Source organism: Saccostrea cucullata, unplaced genomic scaffold, assembly GCF_032062105.1.
Source record: "Saccostrea cucullata isolate Sc308-1 unplaced genomic scaffold, CSIRO_AGI_Scuc_v1 ctg566, whole genome shotgun sequence".
NCBI classification, from domain to species: domain Eukaryota; kingdom Metazoa; phylum Mollusca; class Bivalvia; order Ostreida; family Ostreidae; genus Saccostrea; species Saccostrea cuccullata.
Genome location: NW_026930495.1, coordinates 250750 through 272014, shown reverse-complemented (window position 1 = coordinate 272014; position 21265 = coordinate 250750). Strand labels below are relative to the sequence as shown.

The following is a 21265-nucleotide window of genomic DNA, read 5'->3' as shown; positions in this document are numbered from 1 at the left end:
ATGTGCTAAGCCTGAAGTGTTCATTGAAATTAGTTACGCTCACTTCACACTTCAAGGGTCTCTCCATCAAATAATCAAATAAGTATTATATTATATAAAACTTAAAAGTATATTTCCTAAATTCATACAGCGCACATTCTTTGTATTTCAAGGCATACTATTGTATCACGTATATTCAAAGTTATTTCAAGTATTTTTTACTGCATCCTGTTGTTCAGTATAAATTTAGAATTTAAATGTTCTTTTTTTCTTGAAAACTACTCTGATGTCGGAAGAAACACTAGCAATTTCCAGTTCTTCCTTATTTTCAATAATCTATTACAAGATAATCTTTTCTGGTTTAAGGGAAACAGTTTGAGATACGATATTTATAGACCTGTTTATCAAGTCAATAAAAAGATAGCAGAAAATAGTGACATCTTTTTTTATATAATGATAAAAAAAATATATCATATCAAATATATAATTATTATATAATAATTATTTCTCTTAATATGACGATGTTGTTGTTCCTTATAAATTCAAATACACTTCATGTATCCTGATGCATGCTGATTGTTCATCAACAATTTTCTTTATAACAAATTTAAAGTTAAATTTATTTTTTAAAAGACAATACAATTTACCTGCAAGTACATTATTGTCAAATTGTATGTTAGAGAATCAAAATATTCAGTCATTAGCTATGAGGTACACTTATAAGTACTGGAAACATTATATGTAAGATTCTCTTTTTGAACCTAACTAATTTCGTTATCATACAGTCACATATTTTTTCAACTTAATGACTCACAAATGTACAGTGTATGTATTGCTATTCATAAATCAAATGGCTAATTGCTATCATCCGATAGATAAGTGTACATGTAAATTTGAAGTGATAATTGGCATTTTAATTACTAGTATTATTGCATAGAAAAACGAATAACAGCTTCAAGATTGAATCAATATTGATGTCGGAAATATTATATTGCTGCTCAACTTTAAGATAATTTATTCATCATTTCAATCGTATCATCAATTCATCTACATCTGAAAAGCACTTTGTGAATTTAGTTAAAAAGATCTCTTATTTTAATTTTAATACTGAACATAACCTGGCATTAGTCTTTGTATCAACAGTACTGTAGATCTATAATTTTTCGCGCTGCATATTATCGCCGAATGCCTTTTTAAAGTCAAATCAAATGGCTAATTGCTATCATCCGATAAACAGGTTTAAATTTGAAGTGATAATTGGCATTTTAATTACTTGTAATATTGCATAGAAAAACGAATAACAGCTTCAAGATTGAATCAATACTGATGTCGGAAATATATCAAAAATATGATATTGCTGCTCAACTTTAAGATAATTTATACATCATTTCAATCGTATCATCAACTCATCTATATCTGAAAAGCACTTTGTGAATTTAGTTAAAAAGATCTCTGATTTTAATTTTAATACTGAAAATAACCTGGCATTATTCTTTGTATCAACAGTACTGTTGGTCTATGATTTTTCGCGCTGCATTTTATCGCCGAATGCCTTTAAGTCAAATCGCGAGATCAAAAATTCGCGAGTTGGCGGTTAATCGAAAGATTTTACATTGATTTCAGCACCATAAAAACGAGAATAATTTTATTTCGCCAGCGGTGCTTCTCGCAAAATTATGCCATAATGAATGCTTCCCTTTTTAAAGAATCTACAGTATCCTACAACTGATTCAAAATCAATCAGCATAAAATACATCATTAATAATATTGGAAGGGGATACTCACTCCGCATCTTCACCCGATCCAACCTCTGATGATTGGAGGTCCTTGTTTGCTCTGCTTCTATTTTTGTATTGTTTAATGGACTTTTGAGTTGGAATACTATTCGCTATCTCGATAAATTCCATTGCGGAAAATGAGATGATTTTATTGCAATTGTACAAATTATTTGTTTTGACCGACGATCAGAATATTCCATGTAAACATGGTTAGATTTTAATTGATGTTGTTGAATATTATTTAATCAATCTGCTTAAATTCTGTAAAAGTTTACGACTTCAAAATAACTTATTTGCTTGTCAAATTTTAAATTCTAGAAAAATGGCATCTTTTGAGTGCAAAAAGGTTCAATTAATTGATTACGCAAAACAATTTAAAATTTTTGTATTTGTTACAATTCTAATGCTTTGTAAATATATATTAATAATACATTTTGCCTCATGAATCATTTGGAATGAAAATATTGGAGGGAAAATTTAAAAGATATGGTTTATGATTAAGACGTCATTCAGTACAAAATAGTTATATCAACAAGGATATGGAGATAACGAACAGTATTCAATCTCAAAGTCCATAAAACAATACAAAATAAAAGCAGAGCAAACACGGGCCTCCGAAACATTAGAGGTGAGATCAGGTGCCATGGAGGAGTAAGCATCCCCTGCTGACCGGTCACACCCGCCGTGTGCTCCTTGTCACGATCAGGAAATTACAGAAAAATCCGTCGTTGTATTGTATCAAATGTACCATATCGCCAAAAAAACATATTTAACACCATTTTTAATTTTGATTTTTAATTAAACTATTGTATATAATTATGTAGATTCTAAAAATAAACTTTACTAAAATTCCTATGACTTTTAAATTTTTCTTCGTGGAAACAAAAACGACCACACTATGCAGCATTAAGTACACATTCCCGTAAAAAGAAATGAAGGTTCATTTTTACTTGGAATTCTTTCTTGTTTTTTTCCTGCATCTATATAGTTTGTATTTTTTTCTGTTTAAGCGACAACATATAATGTATAGATTATAGATCAGCAAAGATGTGTACTTATTGAAAAAAAATACAAAGTTAACTTTTGAATAAATAATTAGAAATGATTGGAACTTTATTATGACAACTACATGCGTGTAAAACGAATGTACTTACCTTATTTAAAATAACTATTTTTTACTTTTCAACACAGAAAAATCCAACTTCAGACAAATTTTTATTATTCCCAAAACAAGAGATTGGTACACCGCATACCTTTGTTGAAAAGTTAGTGCGTGCTTAACATTTTACATCGGGATCGTCATACTCTTTAGCGAGTAGATGATCCATTTTCTGATGCATTTTGAAGGCAGATTTGATCGCATCCTTAGCAAAGGGATCTTTAATATACTCAATATTTCCCTCAAATCTGAGAGCTGTTTTAGAAACAAGGAAAATCTTTTTGAACGCTATAAAAAACAATAATGCAACAGGAAGATTTTAGGTACTTTGAATTGAATTGGATTATAACGTGAAGAAATCTGGTTTCCGGTAAATATACACTGCAATGTTATCTTTATAATACGTATGCTTTACATGTTTTATTGTATGCCAAACGTTTCAATATTCTGTTTCTACAAGATATGTATACAATTTCCATTGTATTGTTCAATGTTCCATTAACATTCTATATATATATTTTTTTATTTTGCTTGCATATCTTTTCATTAATACTGTAATTTATGGTCTTCTTTGTATTTTGTAATTTTCAGATTGTACTATATAATTTACATTCATACAATGCATTTTATATACTCCATTTTCATTCTTACACGCTAAGTCTATATTGTATAATTTTTCACTTGTATTCTTTAATTTTACATATATATAATTGTCTAATTTTGTTGTCTTTGCATATTCATTGTATGGTTATATTATTTACCTTAAAATCTTTTTTTTTCAATTCTTTAATAAGAAAATTAAGGAATATATATTATATGTTCATCGATAATTCGGCAAAATTGAAGATTGAAGAAACAAATGATCATGATTTATTGTGATAATATAATAAAAAAGGATAGTTTGATGGTTTTTAGCCAGGGACTACTTCCTGCTCACATTCGAAATTCGATGATGATTACACATGAACGACTATTTGTAAAAAAAACCCCATAAATTTTTATGCTATACATACATGTACATAACATTTTTTTCATCTTTGCCTTTCATAATGTCTATGAATGAAGACTGCATGATGTTTTTTATGATCATTTAGAATATCTACTTCAAAAACATACTTATACACACACATAAAGATTACCTGACATTCCCTGGGTTTATGATAGACCGGCGTTTATTAAAAATCTTTTCAAAGAGCACTAACTCTTACTGGATTTAATAACTAGTATTCTCTCAAGAAAATATCAAGGTGAAATATCAATATCTGATAAGTCTCTTTCAGATATAATATTTGTGCAAAAAACTTTGAGAATGGGATAAACAATAAGTATTTTTTATCAGTCAATAGAGATGATGAATCTTATTTAAAAAATTAGGTTTTTCACGTCCAAATTGAATAATGGTCTGTGTCCATTCTTTTACAGAAGCAAGTAGAATGTTGCACGCTTTGATGGAAAAGTAGAAGACCTATGTATTTGCGTAAACACATTCCGTGTTGTTGTAAACTTCTGATGAATTCTCTGTTAAGATATTCGAAACATCTCTGAAGCAATAGTGATATTCCTCCTAAAAACGAAAAAGAAGCTTTGTTTCATCAGCCATTCTCCAAACACATGCCATATTAATAATTCTTAATGACGCTTACAAATTTACAGATGTAATATCTTCGCTACAAATTTAAATATCAATTTCAACTGGAATACTTTACAAATGCATACGGTTTAGTAAATATTTAAGGAATGTTTTTAAGTTTTCTGTGATTTATTGGTGTGTAAATCACACAGATTTGTCATGTAGGCTTATTTCGTGAAGCATTTCATGAAAAATATGCATGCGTGCAAGTCCTGTGGGATTTACACACCAATGATTCACACAAAACTTTAACACATTCCATATGTTTACATTTTAAATGTCTTAAAGCACAATAGATATACTCAATGTTTGTATTACTCGCTGCCCTACATTGTTGCATGTTTACTAACGTCGTTGTAGCCTCATTGTGACGTCACTTTAGCGCACGTTCCTCCGTGTATTTTTCTACGCGAGAGTGTATACGAAAATGGTTTTCCAATTAATTCCACAGTTTGCATAGTAGAAAAGCACAGTGAATGTAAATATTCACTGATATTTGCAGTAAAAGTTTCGAACTGAACAAAATTTAATGTTGAAAACGTATTGCTCTTTATTTTAACGTTGCTTCATTCATTTACGAATTTCAAAATGAAATTTTCAGCCATATAAGCGTTCCAAATAGATTGTAATTAATATTGAAACAAGAGGCCCAGGGGCCACATCGCTCACCTGAGCAATTGGCTAGGAAAAAAGACAGATCAGATCAGAACTGAAAGTAAACTGGGGGGGGGGGGGGGGCGGGCTTGAATTTTACACCCTCCAGGGGGTCATGATTTGAACAAACTTGAACATACACTACCTGATGATGATTCCCTATAAATATAACGAAGCCTGGCTTTGAAGTACTTGAAAAGAAGATTCTAAAAGGTTTCCCTATATGTTCCTATGTAAAACTTTGATCCGCCATTTTGGCCCCATCCTACCCCCGGGGGGTCATGATTTGAACAAACTTGAATCTACACTACCTGAGGATGATTCCACATAAGTTTTATCTTTCCTGGCCCAGTGGTACTTGAGAAGAAGGGTTTCCCTATATGTTCCTATGTAAAACTTTGATCCGCCATTTTGGCCCCATCCTACCCCGGGGGGTCATGATTTGAACAATTTAATATCTACACTACCCAAGGATGATTCCACATAAGTTTCAGCTTTCCTGGCCCAGTGGTACTTGAGAAGAAGATTTTTAAAGATTTTTCCTATATATTCCTATGTAAAACTTTGATCGGCCATTTTGGCCCCACCCTTCCCCCGGGGGTCATGATTTGAACAATCTTGAATCTACACTACCTGAGGATGATTCCACATGAGTTTCATCTTTCCTGACCCAAAGGTTCTTGAGAAGAATATTTTTAAAGATTTTCCCTATATATTCCGATGTAAAACTTTGATCGGCCATTTTGGCCCCACCCTACCTCCGGGGGTCATGATTTGAACAAACTTGAATCTACACTAGACTACCTGAGGATGATTCCACATGAGTTTCATCTTTCCTGGCCCAGTGGTTCTTGAGAAGAAGATTTTTAAAGATTTTTCCTATATATTCCTATGTAAAACTTTGATCGGCCATTTTGGCCCCACCCTACCCCCGGGGGTCATGATTTGAACAAACTTAAATCTACACTACCTGAGGATGATTCCACATGAGTTTCATCTTTCCTGGCCCAGTGGTTATTGAGAAGAAGATTTTTAAAGATTTTTCCTATATATTCCTATGTAAAACTTTGATCGGCCATTTTGGCCCCACCCTTCCCCCGGGGGTCATGATTTGAACAAACTTGAATCTACACTACCTGAGGATGATTCCACATGAGTTTCATCTTTCCTGGCCCAATGGTTCTTGAGAAGAAGATTTTTTAAAAATGGCATTAATTTTTCTCTAATTCATAATTATCTACCCTTGGAAAAGGGTCTGGCCCTTTATTTGAACAAACTTGAATCCCCTTCACCCAAGGATACTTTGTACCAAGTTTGGTTGAAATTGGCCTAGTGGTTCTTGAGAAGAAGATGAAAATGTGAAAAGTTTATGACGACAACAACGACAACGACAACAACGACGACAGACAACAGACAAATTTTGATCAGAAAAGCTCATTTGAGCGTTCGGCTCAGGTGAGCTAAAAAAATGAAAACAAAACAACCCACTTCTCGTAAAGAAATGCATGAATCATCTTTCCCGCGAGTTAGAGTATGTCGCTAAAATCAAAGAACGTCCATAAATATCCTGTTTTTAAATTTCACGCACAAAATGGAGATGAAAACTAATCTAAAAATGATCATGGAACCTTATATCATCGATTCAAGTGTTGCGAGTCAGCTATTTTAGGACATTACATTCTATATAATAGTATAGCAAAATGATTTTTTTTTAAAAAAAGCAGTTGTCTCTGAAATATTTAACTTGCTTCACTGAAATTTATGAAAGCTTTTTCATTAAATGAAAGATATAAAAAAAATTAGTATTTTAGGAGCAAAATGCTGTATACTTTTGTTTTACATCCTAAAACAAAGGTCGACTTCAATTATTGCCGAAATTTTTAACTTTTATTGCAGGAAATCATCTTCCATAACGATTAACTTCCGTGACAATATTTTTCGTAAAATTTTGATTTATTATCATATTCATGCAAGACTTCAAGAAACAAACTATAACGATGAAATATATGGCGATAAGGAACAGTATTCAAGATCAAAAGTCCATAAAACTATACAAGTCGGACCTCAAAGTCATTGGGGGTGGGATCAGGTGCCATGGAGAAGTGATCATCTCCTGTCGACTGGTCACACCTGCTGTGTGCTCCTTGTCAAGATCGGGAAATAACGGAAAAATCTGTCGTCAATTCAGTGTATGTTAATGGACTAACAATAAATATGAAAAACGTAAGTAAGCATTTGACTCAATGATAAATTGCATTTGCTGACAAGGTCATTGTATTGACCACAAACCTTACGAAATGATGACTTTAAACAAGATTGTTGATATTCTTGTTTTATCAACTTGTTTAATGTATATATTTTAGATATACAGTTATAAAGTAAAATGAGTGAATGTTTTAAAAGATGTGGGTTTTTTTTCAAACATTGGTTATTGTAAACAAAGTATTGTTGAACCAAAAATATCTTACTGATTGCGCATGCCCAAATATTACCTTGATACCTCGTAGAAATTATTACCTTGCTAAACTTCCAACGTTTACCGTAAAACTAGGATATATATGTAATTCTGAGTAAACAAAAGACATTCTACATAAGAATGCCTTTCCGTAGGTTAAATGTCTTTTTTTCTAAAGCGTACTATGGCATATAAGAAACAAACATACAAATATACATGTTATCAGGGACAACAGACAAAATAGAAATCAGAAAAGCACTTGATTTTAAATGATCTGAGCATAAAAAAGATTTTCCGATATCTTCTTTTCAAATTAAGAGAATCTTTAGAGAACTAACCACGGTAGAGATCATTTCTGGTCGCCGTATCTGAAGCTGTCTAACGATCGTGAACAAATCGACCTCATCATCCTGCTGAAGCTGTTGCACAGCATTATAAATGCAACAAAACACCCCACAACCAGTTGCTCCATCCCTGAAATGGTTTAGTTAAACTTTATTTTAAAAATACAAATAGAAACTTGGTAAAAACAAATATAAAAAAAGATAATAGAATTTCCAGGTACGAAAAAACCAAAATGTAAAAAAAAAAACAATCTTTAAGCACAAATTACACTGGTAAAGGTTATTAAAACTGTCTCTTTGGTATGTGGATTGACAATATGTTATACGGTAAGTCGTTTTAATTCCACGGTGTAAAAGTTAACGACATCTCAAAAAGTACCATTTGCGATGGTTTTAATTTCACGCTGCAAAAAATTAATTCAAAATTTCATATAAGCATTTCAACGATTTAAAAACAAATAATAACAACTACGATGGGTTTAATTTCACGGAAAAATTATAAATCGCGAACACAGCGAAATCAAACCATCGTGATTATTTGTCAATCAACAGTATATAAGAAAATTATACAGCATTTAAAACCTTTCTTTCCCTCATTTTACAGTACATGTAATTATTTGTTGAACGTCTCTATTGCATTCTCTCATTTTGCTTTTAACACATTAAGTTCAAGATGAACAAGGTTTTGACATTATCTAATTTTATACCTTTGAGCAACTCAGTACATGTTTGTTACAGTTTTGAATAAAAAATACATACTTGGACAAAATAGTGATGGGAGTCTTAGTAGACTGACTGGCAACCTCCATTTGAACATTTCTTATGACGTCAGTCATGGTATTGGCGTCAGTTGGCAAAGTATCTTTAATTGTCCAGGACAAGATTTCAAAGAGACTGATTGGATGCAAGGCATTATCCTAGTAATGAGCATATAAGAGAATAATTTCAATGCAAGCTTTCCACGGAGAAGAGATATATCCAATTAATCAATTCAAAGTTTAATCTTAAAATGCCATTTAAGCTTACATCTAAATGACGAATTTTAAGATCGTGTTTTCGAATGGTCTGAGACACACTGGAAGTCTTTTCCTTGATTAACTCGTAAGGGTGTAAATTTTTTTTCTTGTCTGGGAACCATTCATCAGACTGTAAAAGAGATTTAGTTTAAATATATGAAAAAAAATCAACAATGTTAGTAATGTATTTTCAAATACAAAATACGTAAACATTATTTTTGAGATGAAATTTTTAGTATTGGGTCCTTTACATTCAGAAAACATAAAATGATTCTGTCTTTTGGATTTAAGCATTGCAAGGGATTTTATTTAAGCACTACATTATTTGCTAAGCGTGTACAAACTGAAGAATATCTCCAAACACCTTTCATGCGGATAAATAACGTATATGTTTGTCCCAATATTTTTTCTTCCAAAAGCTAAACACTACTCATAAAAAGGCATAGTCCGCCATATTTCCCAGCTTTCCCCTACAACCCTTACATAAGGAGTAGCTTCCGTTAACACTACAATTTCCCTAATATAACGAGTGCATCAGATCTCGGTTGCATCGACATTATCAAATTTTACGCATTATTTCCAAAACAAGATAACAGTTTCATGAAAAATACAAGTCAATACATAATTTACAAACAGAAAACCCATATAAATAGAGAATGCACCATATCTTACATTGCCGTGATATTGGTTGAGACCTGATACAGGATGTGATGTGGAAAAGGGAATGTATTAATATGTTTATTACAATTTTAAAATACAGCATTTTTTTTTAATCATGCATGGACTTTTTTCTTACATGTACATGGTCTATTGTCTCATACAATTTGGGTTTGTTTTTACTATTTCAATGCACTCGATCCGTTATTTGAAAATAATCTATTACATGTATTTGTAAATTAAGATTAACCTTATTTTCAAAGAGTTAAAATAACATTGTGTAATCACAAGTTCTGTTTTACAATTTACAGAAAATGTTCAGGGCTGATATAATTATCAGCCAAAAAACGCAAAAAATTTAGATATTGCATTTGCAAAAAAACCTGTATTTATTACTAAGTGTGTAATAAAAAAGAATAAACGCAAAAAAAATTAAGACCACGGTAGGAATACTACATATCGGCCATGCAATCGGGTGTAACGAAATCAAAGGGTTTATATATCTGTCTGACGGTGCCTATTTATGAGAAATGTTCATCTTTAATCAAATGTGTATTAATGAGTAAAAAAAAATATCAAAATGATTCGAAATTAAAGTTGCTGTTTTTGTTTTTCCGTTTTTTTTCAAATATCTATATGAACAAAGCGTCTGTTAAAAAAATTAAGATTTAGTGACAACACAGTTAAATAATTAGATTCTGAGAAAAACTTCCTCTCCAGTAATTCCTAGTTCCTAAGTTTTTTTTTTAATTCTTGTTTATATCTTACCGATGGAACATCTGAAAGACGATTGACATAGACGAGAATGCTGGACTCATGATCTAGCAGAAGACGAACCAGGTCTATAGAATTACCAGATAGGGGGTACTGGCCGGCAATTAGTACATCCTTATCCGTAAAGGTCTTTAATAAAAGAGTATGGAAAAACAATATATAAAGTTGTAAATGTCTATAGTAAGATAAAGAAGTGTAAAAGCTATATGTAAATAAACTTGAAAAATTACATTTTATTTAAAGAAAAAATAAGAATCTTAAAGAGTTTTTTCAATGGTTATGAAAGTATCATATAATATAATGAACGAAGTAATTATTGATTTTTTTAAAATGATGTAAACAGCTTATTTTCCACTCACTGACAAAAACACTGCATTGTAATAGTTACTTCTTCCCGATATATTTGACGTGAGTATTGCCCGGTATTTATCCACTGAAAGAAGGACATGATTTTCAAAAGAATCAGGATAATAGATATTTTAAAAATCAAAATGTCAAACAAACTATCGGCTGATGTGTCCGAATAAGTTTAATCAGAATAGCTGTTTACTTCCCCAATCAAGGAAAACTGAACAAAAAATAAAACGTCAATGTATCATGTTTTGCTAGATTTAAATTTGTTTTGTTTTCTTTTGTTTACAATTTCATTGTAGGTTATGTTAGTAAATCAATCAAAGGATACTCAGATGTCAAAGGAAAGTCAGAAAATATGTCATTTTTTTCAAATTTCTGTGCACATTTTCACCATCGATTGGTAATAGAAAGCATCAGTCAAACAATTTGAGAACCTTTTCTATAATAAGTTCGTGAAATAAAAGGTTAATATGTTAATAAGAGCGCCAGGTGCGTTTGTAATTTACATTTAAAGAAACCTTTTAAGTTTAAAATCCGAAATTACCTGGCATTATATTCCTTGTCATATTGAGCTCCTTGTGTCTTGACCCCTCTTTCTTATTATCATCAGTGTATGATTTCTTGATTGTCTGTAGCTTCTAAAATTAGTTCAGAAACATTAATTTAATATTGACACAGTTAATATTTAGTAAACACTTTCAAGTTAAAAACAAAAGAACCATATCCTTAATACTTAGATAAGGTGTAATATTTCACTCAAATTCAACAAATAAATACTTTTCATATTTTCAATCAGCATAAATAATGTCTTTTGAGGCATTCTTTTCAGTGCAGTAGTTTTAGATGTATAAACAATTAATCTATTTTTGTCGATCAAAAATTTAATTGGTTCAGATTTTGCCATACGTAATATTTTTATCACTTAATTTTATCATAAAATTATCTACAAACTGTATTTTCAGTTGCCCACCTCAAATTGTGACTGTATCCAGCTGGGATTGGACTCTGTTGCATTACTTATTTTTCTGATGTCATTCAAAAAGGCGTCCTTGGAAATAACGTAACTTTCACCTTTAAATGACTCCAGGAGAGCATTATACAGTTCTATGTATTGCTCCTAAAATGATTCTCTAGACTTAGTAATAATTGTTAAAATCAAAGCTTTAAACATATCTTAAGAAAAAAAATCAACAAACTCAACAATATACATGTATTCTGTTTTAAAATAATAATTTCAGAACTATTCCATTCCATTTTACGTTAGTTATACACAAAAAAGGTATGAATATTATAAGTTATCAAACTGACCAAGAATTTCAACCTTTGTATAGTTAATCATAGATAAAAAAAAAAAAAAAAAAGATTGTCGACAGCATCTAATTTTTTCCCTATTATCATACTAAATGATACCTACGACTTGGAATGAAGATTATACTTTTCGATGTAGATTGTTAAAGATTTCAGTATATAAAGAATATATATATATTATATATATATATGTTTATTGATGAAATAATACCAAATTCTTGATTGGATACGTACACAGTTCTGGACCATACTCATTCTGTCCTCCCTCATCTTTTTGACGTATCCCTGTACATTGACAGACCCCGTCTCCAGGCCGTGCTGATACAGAGCATCCAGTGCTATAAATGTGCCAGTCCTCCCTATCCCGGCACTGATGATAAAAAAGCAGTTACACATTAAAGAAAATCTCCAACACTTTATGCAAGGTTACTTTTGGAATCACTGTCTTCGCGTGTTGAGAATGCAAAGGCATCAATGATAGCTGGAGACTATGATGTAAATGAAACAGCAACAAGCTAGACTGTAATTCCTTATATTTATATTCATATGTGGAAATAAATCTGTAAATATAATTTTTTATATTTTATAAATGCAGTGTTAAAGATTAAATGTTAACCAGGCCTCCCATGTCAATTTCAATCATCCTCATTTATTATATATTTCAACATTCTGTTATAAATCTTGTATATTATTTTTTAACAGTGCAACAATGTGAGTAAGGGACAGAAAAACCATTACATTCTCTAAAAAATAAAAAAAGCGATTAAAAATGAAGCTATATTAAAAAAAGGGAGCACAGTACAGACGACGCCACAAGCACACGATGGAAGACTGTTCCTTATTCAGTTCCTGATTTGTATCCTTTAAAGCTCTTACGTTTTTGCCTTATGAATATATTAACCTGCAGTGAACGAGAAGTGGGTTGTTTTTATGTTCGTTTTGGATCCGCCTCACATGTTTTTGGAAGATTGCCAAACTTAGTGGATCAGGCACGCCATGGTCGGGCCACTGGGTGTAGTGAAACTGGGTCACGATAACGGAAGTAGGTGATTTTAACTGTTGATAAAAATAGCGTTATTATGACAGTACACTAGTATGTAAATGAAACTGGGTCACGATACATGAAGTAATTGATTTTAACTGTTGATATAATGTAACTCGTTATTATGACAATAACTTAGTAATAAAGTATTATAAGAAAAAACATTTCGAATATAATTTCTTATTTTTGAAAGGTATTTTTAACATATGGTATTTATTAGAAAAAACAATTGAGAACTCTATCAGATATTGACATTTGACCTCAAAAGCAATAGGATCATCTAATTTCTATAGGTATCAATATATACTGGTATTTAAGGAAAGGATAAATAAGATATCTCATTCCAGAAAAGTTGGTCCTTGACTTTGGACCCTAAAACCTAAAAATCAATAGGTCCACTGTTTGAAGCTATAAGAGTGCTACTTTGATACCTGCTTTTAAAAGTATTTTGAAGACAGACAGCAACCTTTTCATACTTCTAGTGAACAAAAGAGAAGCCAACCTTCTGAAGATGTTGTTCGCAGACAACAATTGGTCTTTTGATCTCCATAGACATTGGTCAACCTATGCACCAACTGATAGGTGAAAATGTATATAACCCTTATTTAAGAAGGGGGATAAAGGAATAAATTTTTAGTAATAAAATCTTTTGTTGAAATATGTCGAAAGGAAAATGAGAATGGCAAACCACTGCAAAATTTAAATCTTTCATCATACCTCAAAATGACCAATTCATTAATCCCGAATATAAGTAAACATTTCTCAATCAATGCATGGCACTTAATAGTCCTTTATGATGACCTAGTTTACTTATATTATATACGCAGTTTTTAGATTAAAAATGTGTCATTTAGTCTGTTATCTAAAGAAATGAATCATCAGTTTATTTCAATTCTGCTCCTCTAGAAACAAACAGGAAGATCATTATATCCGTAGAAGTTATGGGTGTAACGAAGCACTGCTTCATCCCCTACACTTATTTGTTTTAAAGATATATCAAGTAACAGATTAAGGAGAGACTTGAGAAACAAGCTGTGTCATTAATTATTTTGAGTAAGCAATGATATTTGAAAAAATACTATTTTGATTCACACTAGTTTTACAAAATGCAAGCTAATTGCGAAAGAGAAAAAAACTTAATATAGATTTACCTCTAAATTAGTGACTTTTATTCTTCTGACGACATAGTATGCATATGTTTTCTCCTGTAAAAGTTGAAGTTTAAATTTTCCAGACATCATTTCAATGTCTAAATCAGGCCAATACTTCTCGCATTTTTTCTGAAAACAATGGAAAAGAAACAATGGAAATATCCTGTAGATCATGTTTAAAAAAGATTAGGATTTGACATTTATCAAATTAAATGTTTACTATTCTTCAATATTATGAGCATTTTGGTATAAAAATAAGAGTGCTCATGTCTGGAGAACATTTTCTCATTTAAAAAAAGTTTAATATATATGAAAATGGAATAAGAAAAAATAAAATCAGTTAAACTCTTCAACATTTTCAAGCTTTAGTATCAAATTTATATAATAAAATAAGTAATCTAAAAAACAAATTTATTTTTTCAAGTTAAGGTATATACTAAAATTGTCTCAAGAGTCGAATATTTGTATACATTAAAATGTAAGAAGACAAAACAAATTAATTTTATCTGTATATGTTTGGCATATATGAATAACGAAACCAGATCTTCATATTTACTTTCATGTATATATATGTACAGGATACGAAACTGTTAGCCAGAGGTATTTCTGAGAATGGACCCACATGTTTTTACCCTCACGGCAGAGCTCTCGCTCCGTATGCGAAAGGTCGTGAGTTCGAATTTCGGCCGCGAGAGACCTAAGTTGATAAAAATGGGTGGAAATGTTTCTTCGCCATGCTCTCGGCACCTTGAAGTAAAAGTTGCGGGTCCTTTAAATAAGACCCTAAAAAACCGAAGCCCCTTATCATGGCAGACGTTGGCACGATAAAAATCCTTCACTGATCAATGGCTGTAAGTGCCAAGTAAAGGTCAAAATTTGAAGTCCTCCACCGATATATGGTGACGTCTCTATAAAGGTGAAATATTCTCTAATGGGACGTAAAACATACAATATACAATCAATCAATTTTCTTACCTTCATTCCTTCTATAAGGTTAGTCAACATAACAATAACGGAAACTTTCTCTTGCCAAACCATCTTCCAGTGATCAGCCATAGTGTTAGGTTTAGGTCCTAGTAAAAGTGTTTCATTAATATAATGTGAATTTAAGTCTTTCATAAAAGAAAAGTCATTCATAAAAGAAAAGGTTCCTTACTGCATTTTATCCACGTGATTTTTTTTGTTTTTTTTTTAAATATTTTTTTCCTTCTATATATTTCGCATATCTTGTGATAATCAGCAATTATTAAAATTAAAAATTATCAAAAACAAAAGTAAATACCGGTAATAAAAACCTTTATGTAATTATATAATTTTTTCTTATGACACATTGAAAATGTAAAGTGATATGTTTGAAATAAAGAGCCATTGCTAAATTGAAAGGACATAAAGAATTGAGAAGTAAAGTGACAATTACTGAACTATTCATAGTTAAGAGAAATTGTGCCTCTGAATTATATTTACTTGTTTATTTTTTTGTGTACCAAATTTGTTGTAACATTTATTTTCAATTAAGGCTTTACTGTACACTCTGATTTACCTTGTGATGCGATATATACTCTTTCTTCTTTCATATTCTGACAAAAAAAATTAATTTTTATCTAAAGATATCCATTTTAAATTATTTTTAACTTTGTTTTTATTTTTTTAATCTAAAATCGCCTGTAAAGAGTTGGGTAATGATCCTTATATTGTGGGTTTGAACCTGCATTGTGACACTTAGTCTAGTCCTTCAAATGAGACCATATTAAAGCCCCCTTTCGCAGTAGGTACTATCACAAAAAATACCACACTGCTCAAAGACCGTAAGTGCCAAGCACAGGTGTAAATTAGCAGCCCTCCATCGACAGGTGTTGACATCATAATATGAGTGGAATTTTTCGAATGAACTTTCAAACAAACAGAAATTTGTTTTGTCTACAGTTTTTTGTATGTTTTACATAGCTTAACTTTGATTGGGGAACTCATATATAGAAATTCATTTCCTATCCAAGTTAAATTAAAAAAGATTAAGATGTCAGGTTGTGAAAATACTTACCTTTATATAATTTGCATTGATATAGTCACTCTCTGTATTTTCAAGGACAATCCGAGAATGGTCATCTGTATAAAATGAATCAAAAGAAATGTTACTTAAGCACACTGAATTATTTCACATAGACCTAGGGAAGTACAAACAGTTAAAGAAATATCAAAGACAGAAATAAAACAGCACCATAATTATAAGGATTTATAGCATTTGTAAGTAAATTATGTTTTATAGGGCAAATTCATTTGCTTTGTGCCACTTGATATTGATAAAAAAGAGAGTCTTTCTACAAAATATCATTGGGTCAGAAATATAAAAGGTCAACAGCCTCAGCTAGACAGTAGAGAGGAATAAGTCTTTAATTAATTATAAAATAACTGTAGGACAATTACAATATCCCTTTAGTCAACTTTAATTACATCAAATTTGAATTTATTTGAACAGTGAACAGAAAACAAAAGAAGAGAAAGTATTATATGAGTCGAAGCAATATTTAACATCCATTTATATGTTTTTCTTGTTTGACTTTAATGTCACATTTCAGCCAAGCTTTCCCCTTCCTCAAAAAGACAAACTTAAAGTTATATAAAATCTATGTAGACATATATTTTCTTTAATTTTGCACATGAGTGACATACATGGAAATGTTGTCTTGAATCTATTTTTGGCCTTATTTTCTGGAAGTTTTCCAACTGTACAAGGTATATGAGTCTCTTCACCATACGGGATATCCTGAAACAAAACATTAAAATATTCATGTATGTATAAAATACAGAAGGTATGGCCAAAGAACTACACGTAATAAAACATTTTAAATGAAGGTAAAAGTATTGCTGAGGAAATTGCAGAAGGTCTTGTTTGAGGAAAATGAATGGCAAAATCTTTCCTTATAGTTGAATTGCCTAGCGTCATCCAAAATAATTAATATTTCTTTACTTTGCGTTAAAAATCTGCCAAAACAGCAATTTATTAGAACAATATTGAAGAGTACTATTTAAAATAAGCATACTAATAAAGAATTTAAAAAATAGGTGCATTCTTTTTACCCCATACTCCTTTTTGAAATCACTGCACTCCTTTTTCATCTTCAAAGCAATAACATTTGCTAAGTTTGCAATCGGAATGTTAATTGAAGTGTCCACATGGGTTTTTCTTGTTGTCTCTGTTGTCTCAATATTATAATAAGTTGATTCATCCGCTCCATCAATCTGTCCATTCATCCCTGTGGGACTTGTTTTATTATCAAGTGGGTCCATATTTGTCTGATCTGAATCAAATGAGAACATGCCAGCTTAAAAGAAATCTTTGTCAAGCAAATAATGTAGTGTATTCAAAAGATAAATAATTTACGTGATATACTCAAGGAGACAATTAATAAGGAAGATTATGTTTTGTTTTAAGGTCCTATACTTAAAAATAGAAAATTATCGGTCTAGATTGTAGAGCTTGATAAAATAACTTTACTACTAATTTACCTTCTAACTTTTGATGCCATTTACTCTCAGGTTTTGTTAATGGTTTATGTCTCCTTCGAACCCTAAATTACAATTAATTTTTTTTGTAATACAAAAAGTGCATTCTTTTTAAACAATGGCACCCCTTAAGAAAAAAATGAAATACAGAACATACGTTTAGCACATTCCTAATGGAAAAATGATTTAAGATTTTCCCAAATACAAAAAAAACAACTGTTTGTTTCCTTTTCCCAAATTTATGTTATTTAACTTCAAAATAACTGAACGAAAGGTAAGGGGTAAAAAGAGAAGGAGACTTTGTAAATTACACAGTGCATATCGTTACCTGATCACTATGACAATAATTATAAGTATTAGAGCCACCATTACACCCAAAGCCGCACCAGCCACTACAGGCATACTGAGAGGGGTACCCGGGGTGTCCTCATCGGTTATCAAGGCAGACACTGCAGGAAAAACAGGTCAGTTAGCGACTTATAAGTGCCAAGCTTCAGTTTTAACAGACAAAAATGACTACGTTTCAGAACCAACAACTTATTACTGAAAAAAAAATAGTTCAACTAATATATATTAAAATCTGTCATATTTTCCCAAATTTTACAGTTTGTAAAAGTTATTACTGACTGTTTTTCTTCTTTTAATTCTAAAAAATTCATATTCCAGAATGATTGACATAAAAGACTTAAGTCACGGATGAGCATTGAACCTTGTAAACATTTCTCTCCTTTCCATCCTTCTTTACAGTTGCCAGGACACATTCCGTTCACATGGTGACAGGTTTCATTTTCACAATTTCCACATCGACTAGAACAGTTAGGACCGAAGAAACCACCGGGACACACTGTAGACAAAAGTGAAGTTTTACGTAAATTTAATTTCCTGATCAGCATCGAATGAAACCATTTTATGAAAGTACAATTTATTAACATAAACCAACTACTATTCGCGTCATCTCTTTTTCCCGAGGCGTCAGTTTGAAATCAGTACGATTTATTTTCGCGACTGAGGACATATTGTCAACAAATACCTATTAGTAGAATTTTAGCGAGAGTTTAATTTTGGCATTATAAACGAGGGTGCTGAGATTGCCAAAATTCAATATCACTAAATTTTAATTGCAATTTATTTGTAACTGCTTTTTTTAGTGAGCATTTTAAAATCGATGAAAAAAAATCCTATTTTTATGGAGAAATCACTAAATTTGCGTCTCGCTAAAATTTTCACTTGTACGATGCAAAGCAAAATAAGTAATTCGATTAATATTTGCGAAGTAACATATGTACATGTAGTGAAACTCGCAGACGTTTCTCACACGTTGATAAAAATTATTTTGCTGTACGCACCTTCAGCACATAAGGCACCCGTCCAGCCGTCGATACAACCAAGAGAGCATGACCCGTTAACATGATTACACGTCATATCCTTACATGTGGTACATGAATTATTGCACTGGAATCCATATCTACCCTGCTGACATTCTAAAAACAAATGTATGAAACATTTTAACAATTTTTTTTAAAAATACCAAAGTTGTAAGTAAAGGTTGTAAGAAAGTGTATATTTGTAATCTTAAATTGATTTCCAATTTTGCAACTGTATCTGTACATTTATTATTAAAATTAATACATAATAATTTATTATGTATTAATACATGGCGTTGTACACGTTTTACACAAAGATCCTGACACATTTATTGTATTAATCTATAAATTAAAGATTATTTCTTAAAACAATGCATGCTATACGTTTTCCACAGGTAAATCCTGACCATCCGACGTCACATCCGGCTGGACATGAGCCATTAAATCTGTCACATGGCTCATCTAAATAACAATGGCCGCTGCAGTTGTATTTACAGTTTTCTCCATACGTTCCAATTTTACAAGCTGTCAATGAAACATAATGCCCACCTATCATTTAATCTATATTAGCATCGGAAAATGTTTACAAAAGTATGACTTAAATGTATGTGCGTTAACAAATTTTATTTGACTAATTTTTATTGGAACTATTATTAGAAATATCTATTGCTCATACAAACCATTAAAACACCGGTTTCCTTCGTATCCCTTTTCGCAGCCTCTAATACAGCTTCCATTTACATTATCACAAACTTCATTCCCTAAACAATACTCACTACACTGTTCTTGACATTTCAAACCATATGTTCCATTCTCACAAGCTGAAATAAAGCATATAAACATATATAAACATGCTAAGAAAAAATGTATTAAAATTAACTAAATAACAAAATGTAATCTACTTTTGTATGATTCAGTATATTCCGTCTTGAAAGAGCAAAGTTTTAGGTCAAAAATACTTCATATAAAAGATTCAGAGTCATGTGATTTTCTTACGCTGTAAACACTTATCTCCCCTGTATCCAGACACACATCCACTGAGACAGCTTCCGGTAACTTTGTCACAGTTTCCTGACTCCAAACAATTTACACTGCACGACTGGGAACAATTATAACCATACCATCCCGTCAGACAGGGCTCTGAAAATTGCATTTCAGTTAGAAAAAAGATAAGAAAACATAAAAAAAAAAAATCATTGCAAGACAATTTTATTGTCTTTTTCAATTGCGTTGCAGACTTGCAATACATAAAAGAACTGTTTGCTACATTTTAGTGTATACATGTATAATTATATATACTGTTGTGCACAACTTTTAAAACAAGTTTGGATCAACAAAACACCTACGCTGTAAATGTAGAATATATGTTTAGTATTTTTAATATATTTTTATTTGAATTATACAAGAATTGATATATTTTTAAACCCCTGGTAAAGCATGCTGATTTTTTGCCTATGAACATCTGATGGCGCTATTATCTGAAAATTAAAAATATCTTGAAAAATTATCAGTAGATATATAAAAAGGTACGTTGCGTATGTCCTTAATACTGCATGCAAAACAGTTTAGGTCATAAAATACATGTCTTACGTATATGCTTAGAGTCATGTTGATTATATAAATCATATTCATATTTATGAAAAATGTCATTATTTTATAAAGTAAGTATAAATGGGTATATTTTGGTTTTGTATTTCAATTAGTCTCTGGATGCTGAAGATAAAGATTTCAACTTCATTCCCCGAATAATTCAAAAACATTTTGAACATTTTTGAGACCATTTTTGACATTATTGGACTTTTGAATAGAGCTCTGATTTTTGAAATTGACGGGTTACTTTTACACTACGGCATTGTATGGGTGCTACTTTACGATTATATATTTAGCTAAACATCTAATTCAACGAAAATAGCGGGTTATTTCAAAATACATATAAGTTCTCCTTGAAGAAAACGACAAACTCCCTACCATCAACTCCCGGCCTTCACAAGTAAGTGCCCCTAACACATAACTGTGACCATTAAAAAAAGGTTTCTGATCTATTATCAATTCTGTAACTCCGTGTACTATACAGATTTGCATGTCCAAGTAAATCGTCA

General features: G+C 31.2%; 1 protein-coding gene across 15 annotated transcripts in view; it reads right to left on the bottom strand.

Annotated features, from left to right (window-relative positions):
• Positions 1 to 3770: 3770 nt before the first annotated feature.
• Positions 3771 to 21265, bottom strand: part of LOC134228814 (receptor-type tyrosine-protein phosphatase epsilon-like) — a 51339-nt gene continuing 33844 nt past the window's right edge. For 6 of the 15 annotated variants that reach the window (XM_062710509.1, XM_062710518.1, XM_062710514.1 and 3 more), the window contains exons 6-27: positions 19847 to 19987; positions 19551 to 19691; positions 19149 to 19283; positions 18512 to 18646; positions 18131 to 18251; positions 17806 to 17867; positions 17377 to 17597; positions 16969 to 17062; positions 16340 to 16404; positions 15842 to 15878; positions 15277 to 15374; positions 14302 to 14430; positions 13010 to 13164; positions 12343 to 12478; positions 11771 to 11917; positions 11345 to 11438; positions 10806 to 10879; positions 10441 to 10575; positions 9026 to 9145; positions 8759 to 8916; positions 7994 to 8129; positions 3771 to 4480 (exon numbers count right to left, since the gene is read on the bottom strand). In XM_062710509.1, the coding sequence (XP_062566493.1) occupies positions 4382 to 4480; positions 7994 to 8129; positions 8759 to 8916; positions 9026 to 9145; positions 10441 to 10575; positions 10806 to 10879; positions 11345 to 11438; positions 11771 to 11917; positions 12343 to 12478; positions 13010 to 13164; positions 14302 to 14430; positions 15277 to 15374; positions 15842 to 15878; positions 16340 to 16404; positions 16969 to 17062; positions 17377 to 17597; positions 17806 to 17867; positions 18131 to 18251; positions 18512 to 18646; positions 19149 to 19283; positions 19551 to 19691; positions 19847 to 19987 (2633 nt within the window). In that variant the 3' untranslated portion in view covers positions 3771 to 4381. Of the gene's footprint in view, positions 4481 to 7993; positions 8130 to 8758; positions 8917 to 9025; positions 9146 to 10440; positions 10576 to 10805; positions 10880 to 11344; positions 11439 to 11770; positions 11918 to 12342; positions 12479 to 13009; positions 13165 to 14301; positions 14431 to 15276; positions 15375 to 15841; positions 15879 to 16339; positions 16405 to 16968; positions 17063 to 17376; positions 17598 to 17805; positions 17868 to 18130; positions 18252 to 18511; positions 18647 to 19148; positions 19284 to 19550; positions 19692 to 19846; positions 19988 to 20162; positions 20307 to 21265 lie in introns of all 15 variants that reach the window. The other 9 variants (XM_062710510.1, XM_062710520.1, XM_062710515.1 and 6 more) reach the window with 4 other exon arrangements.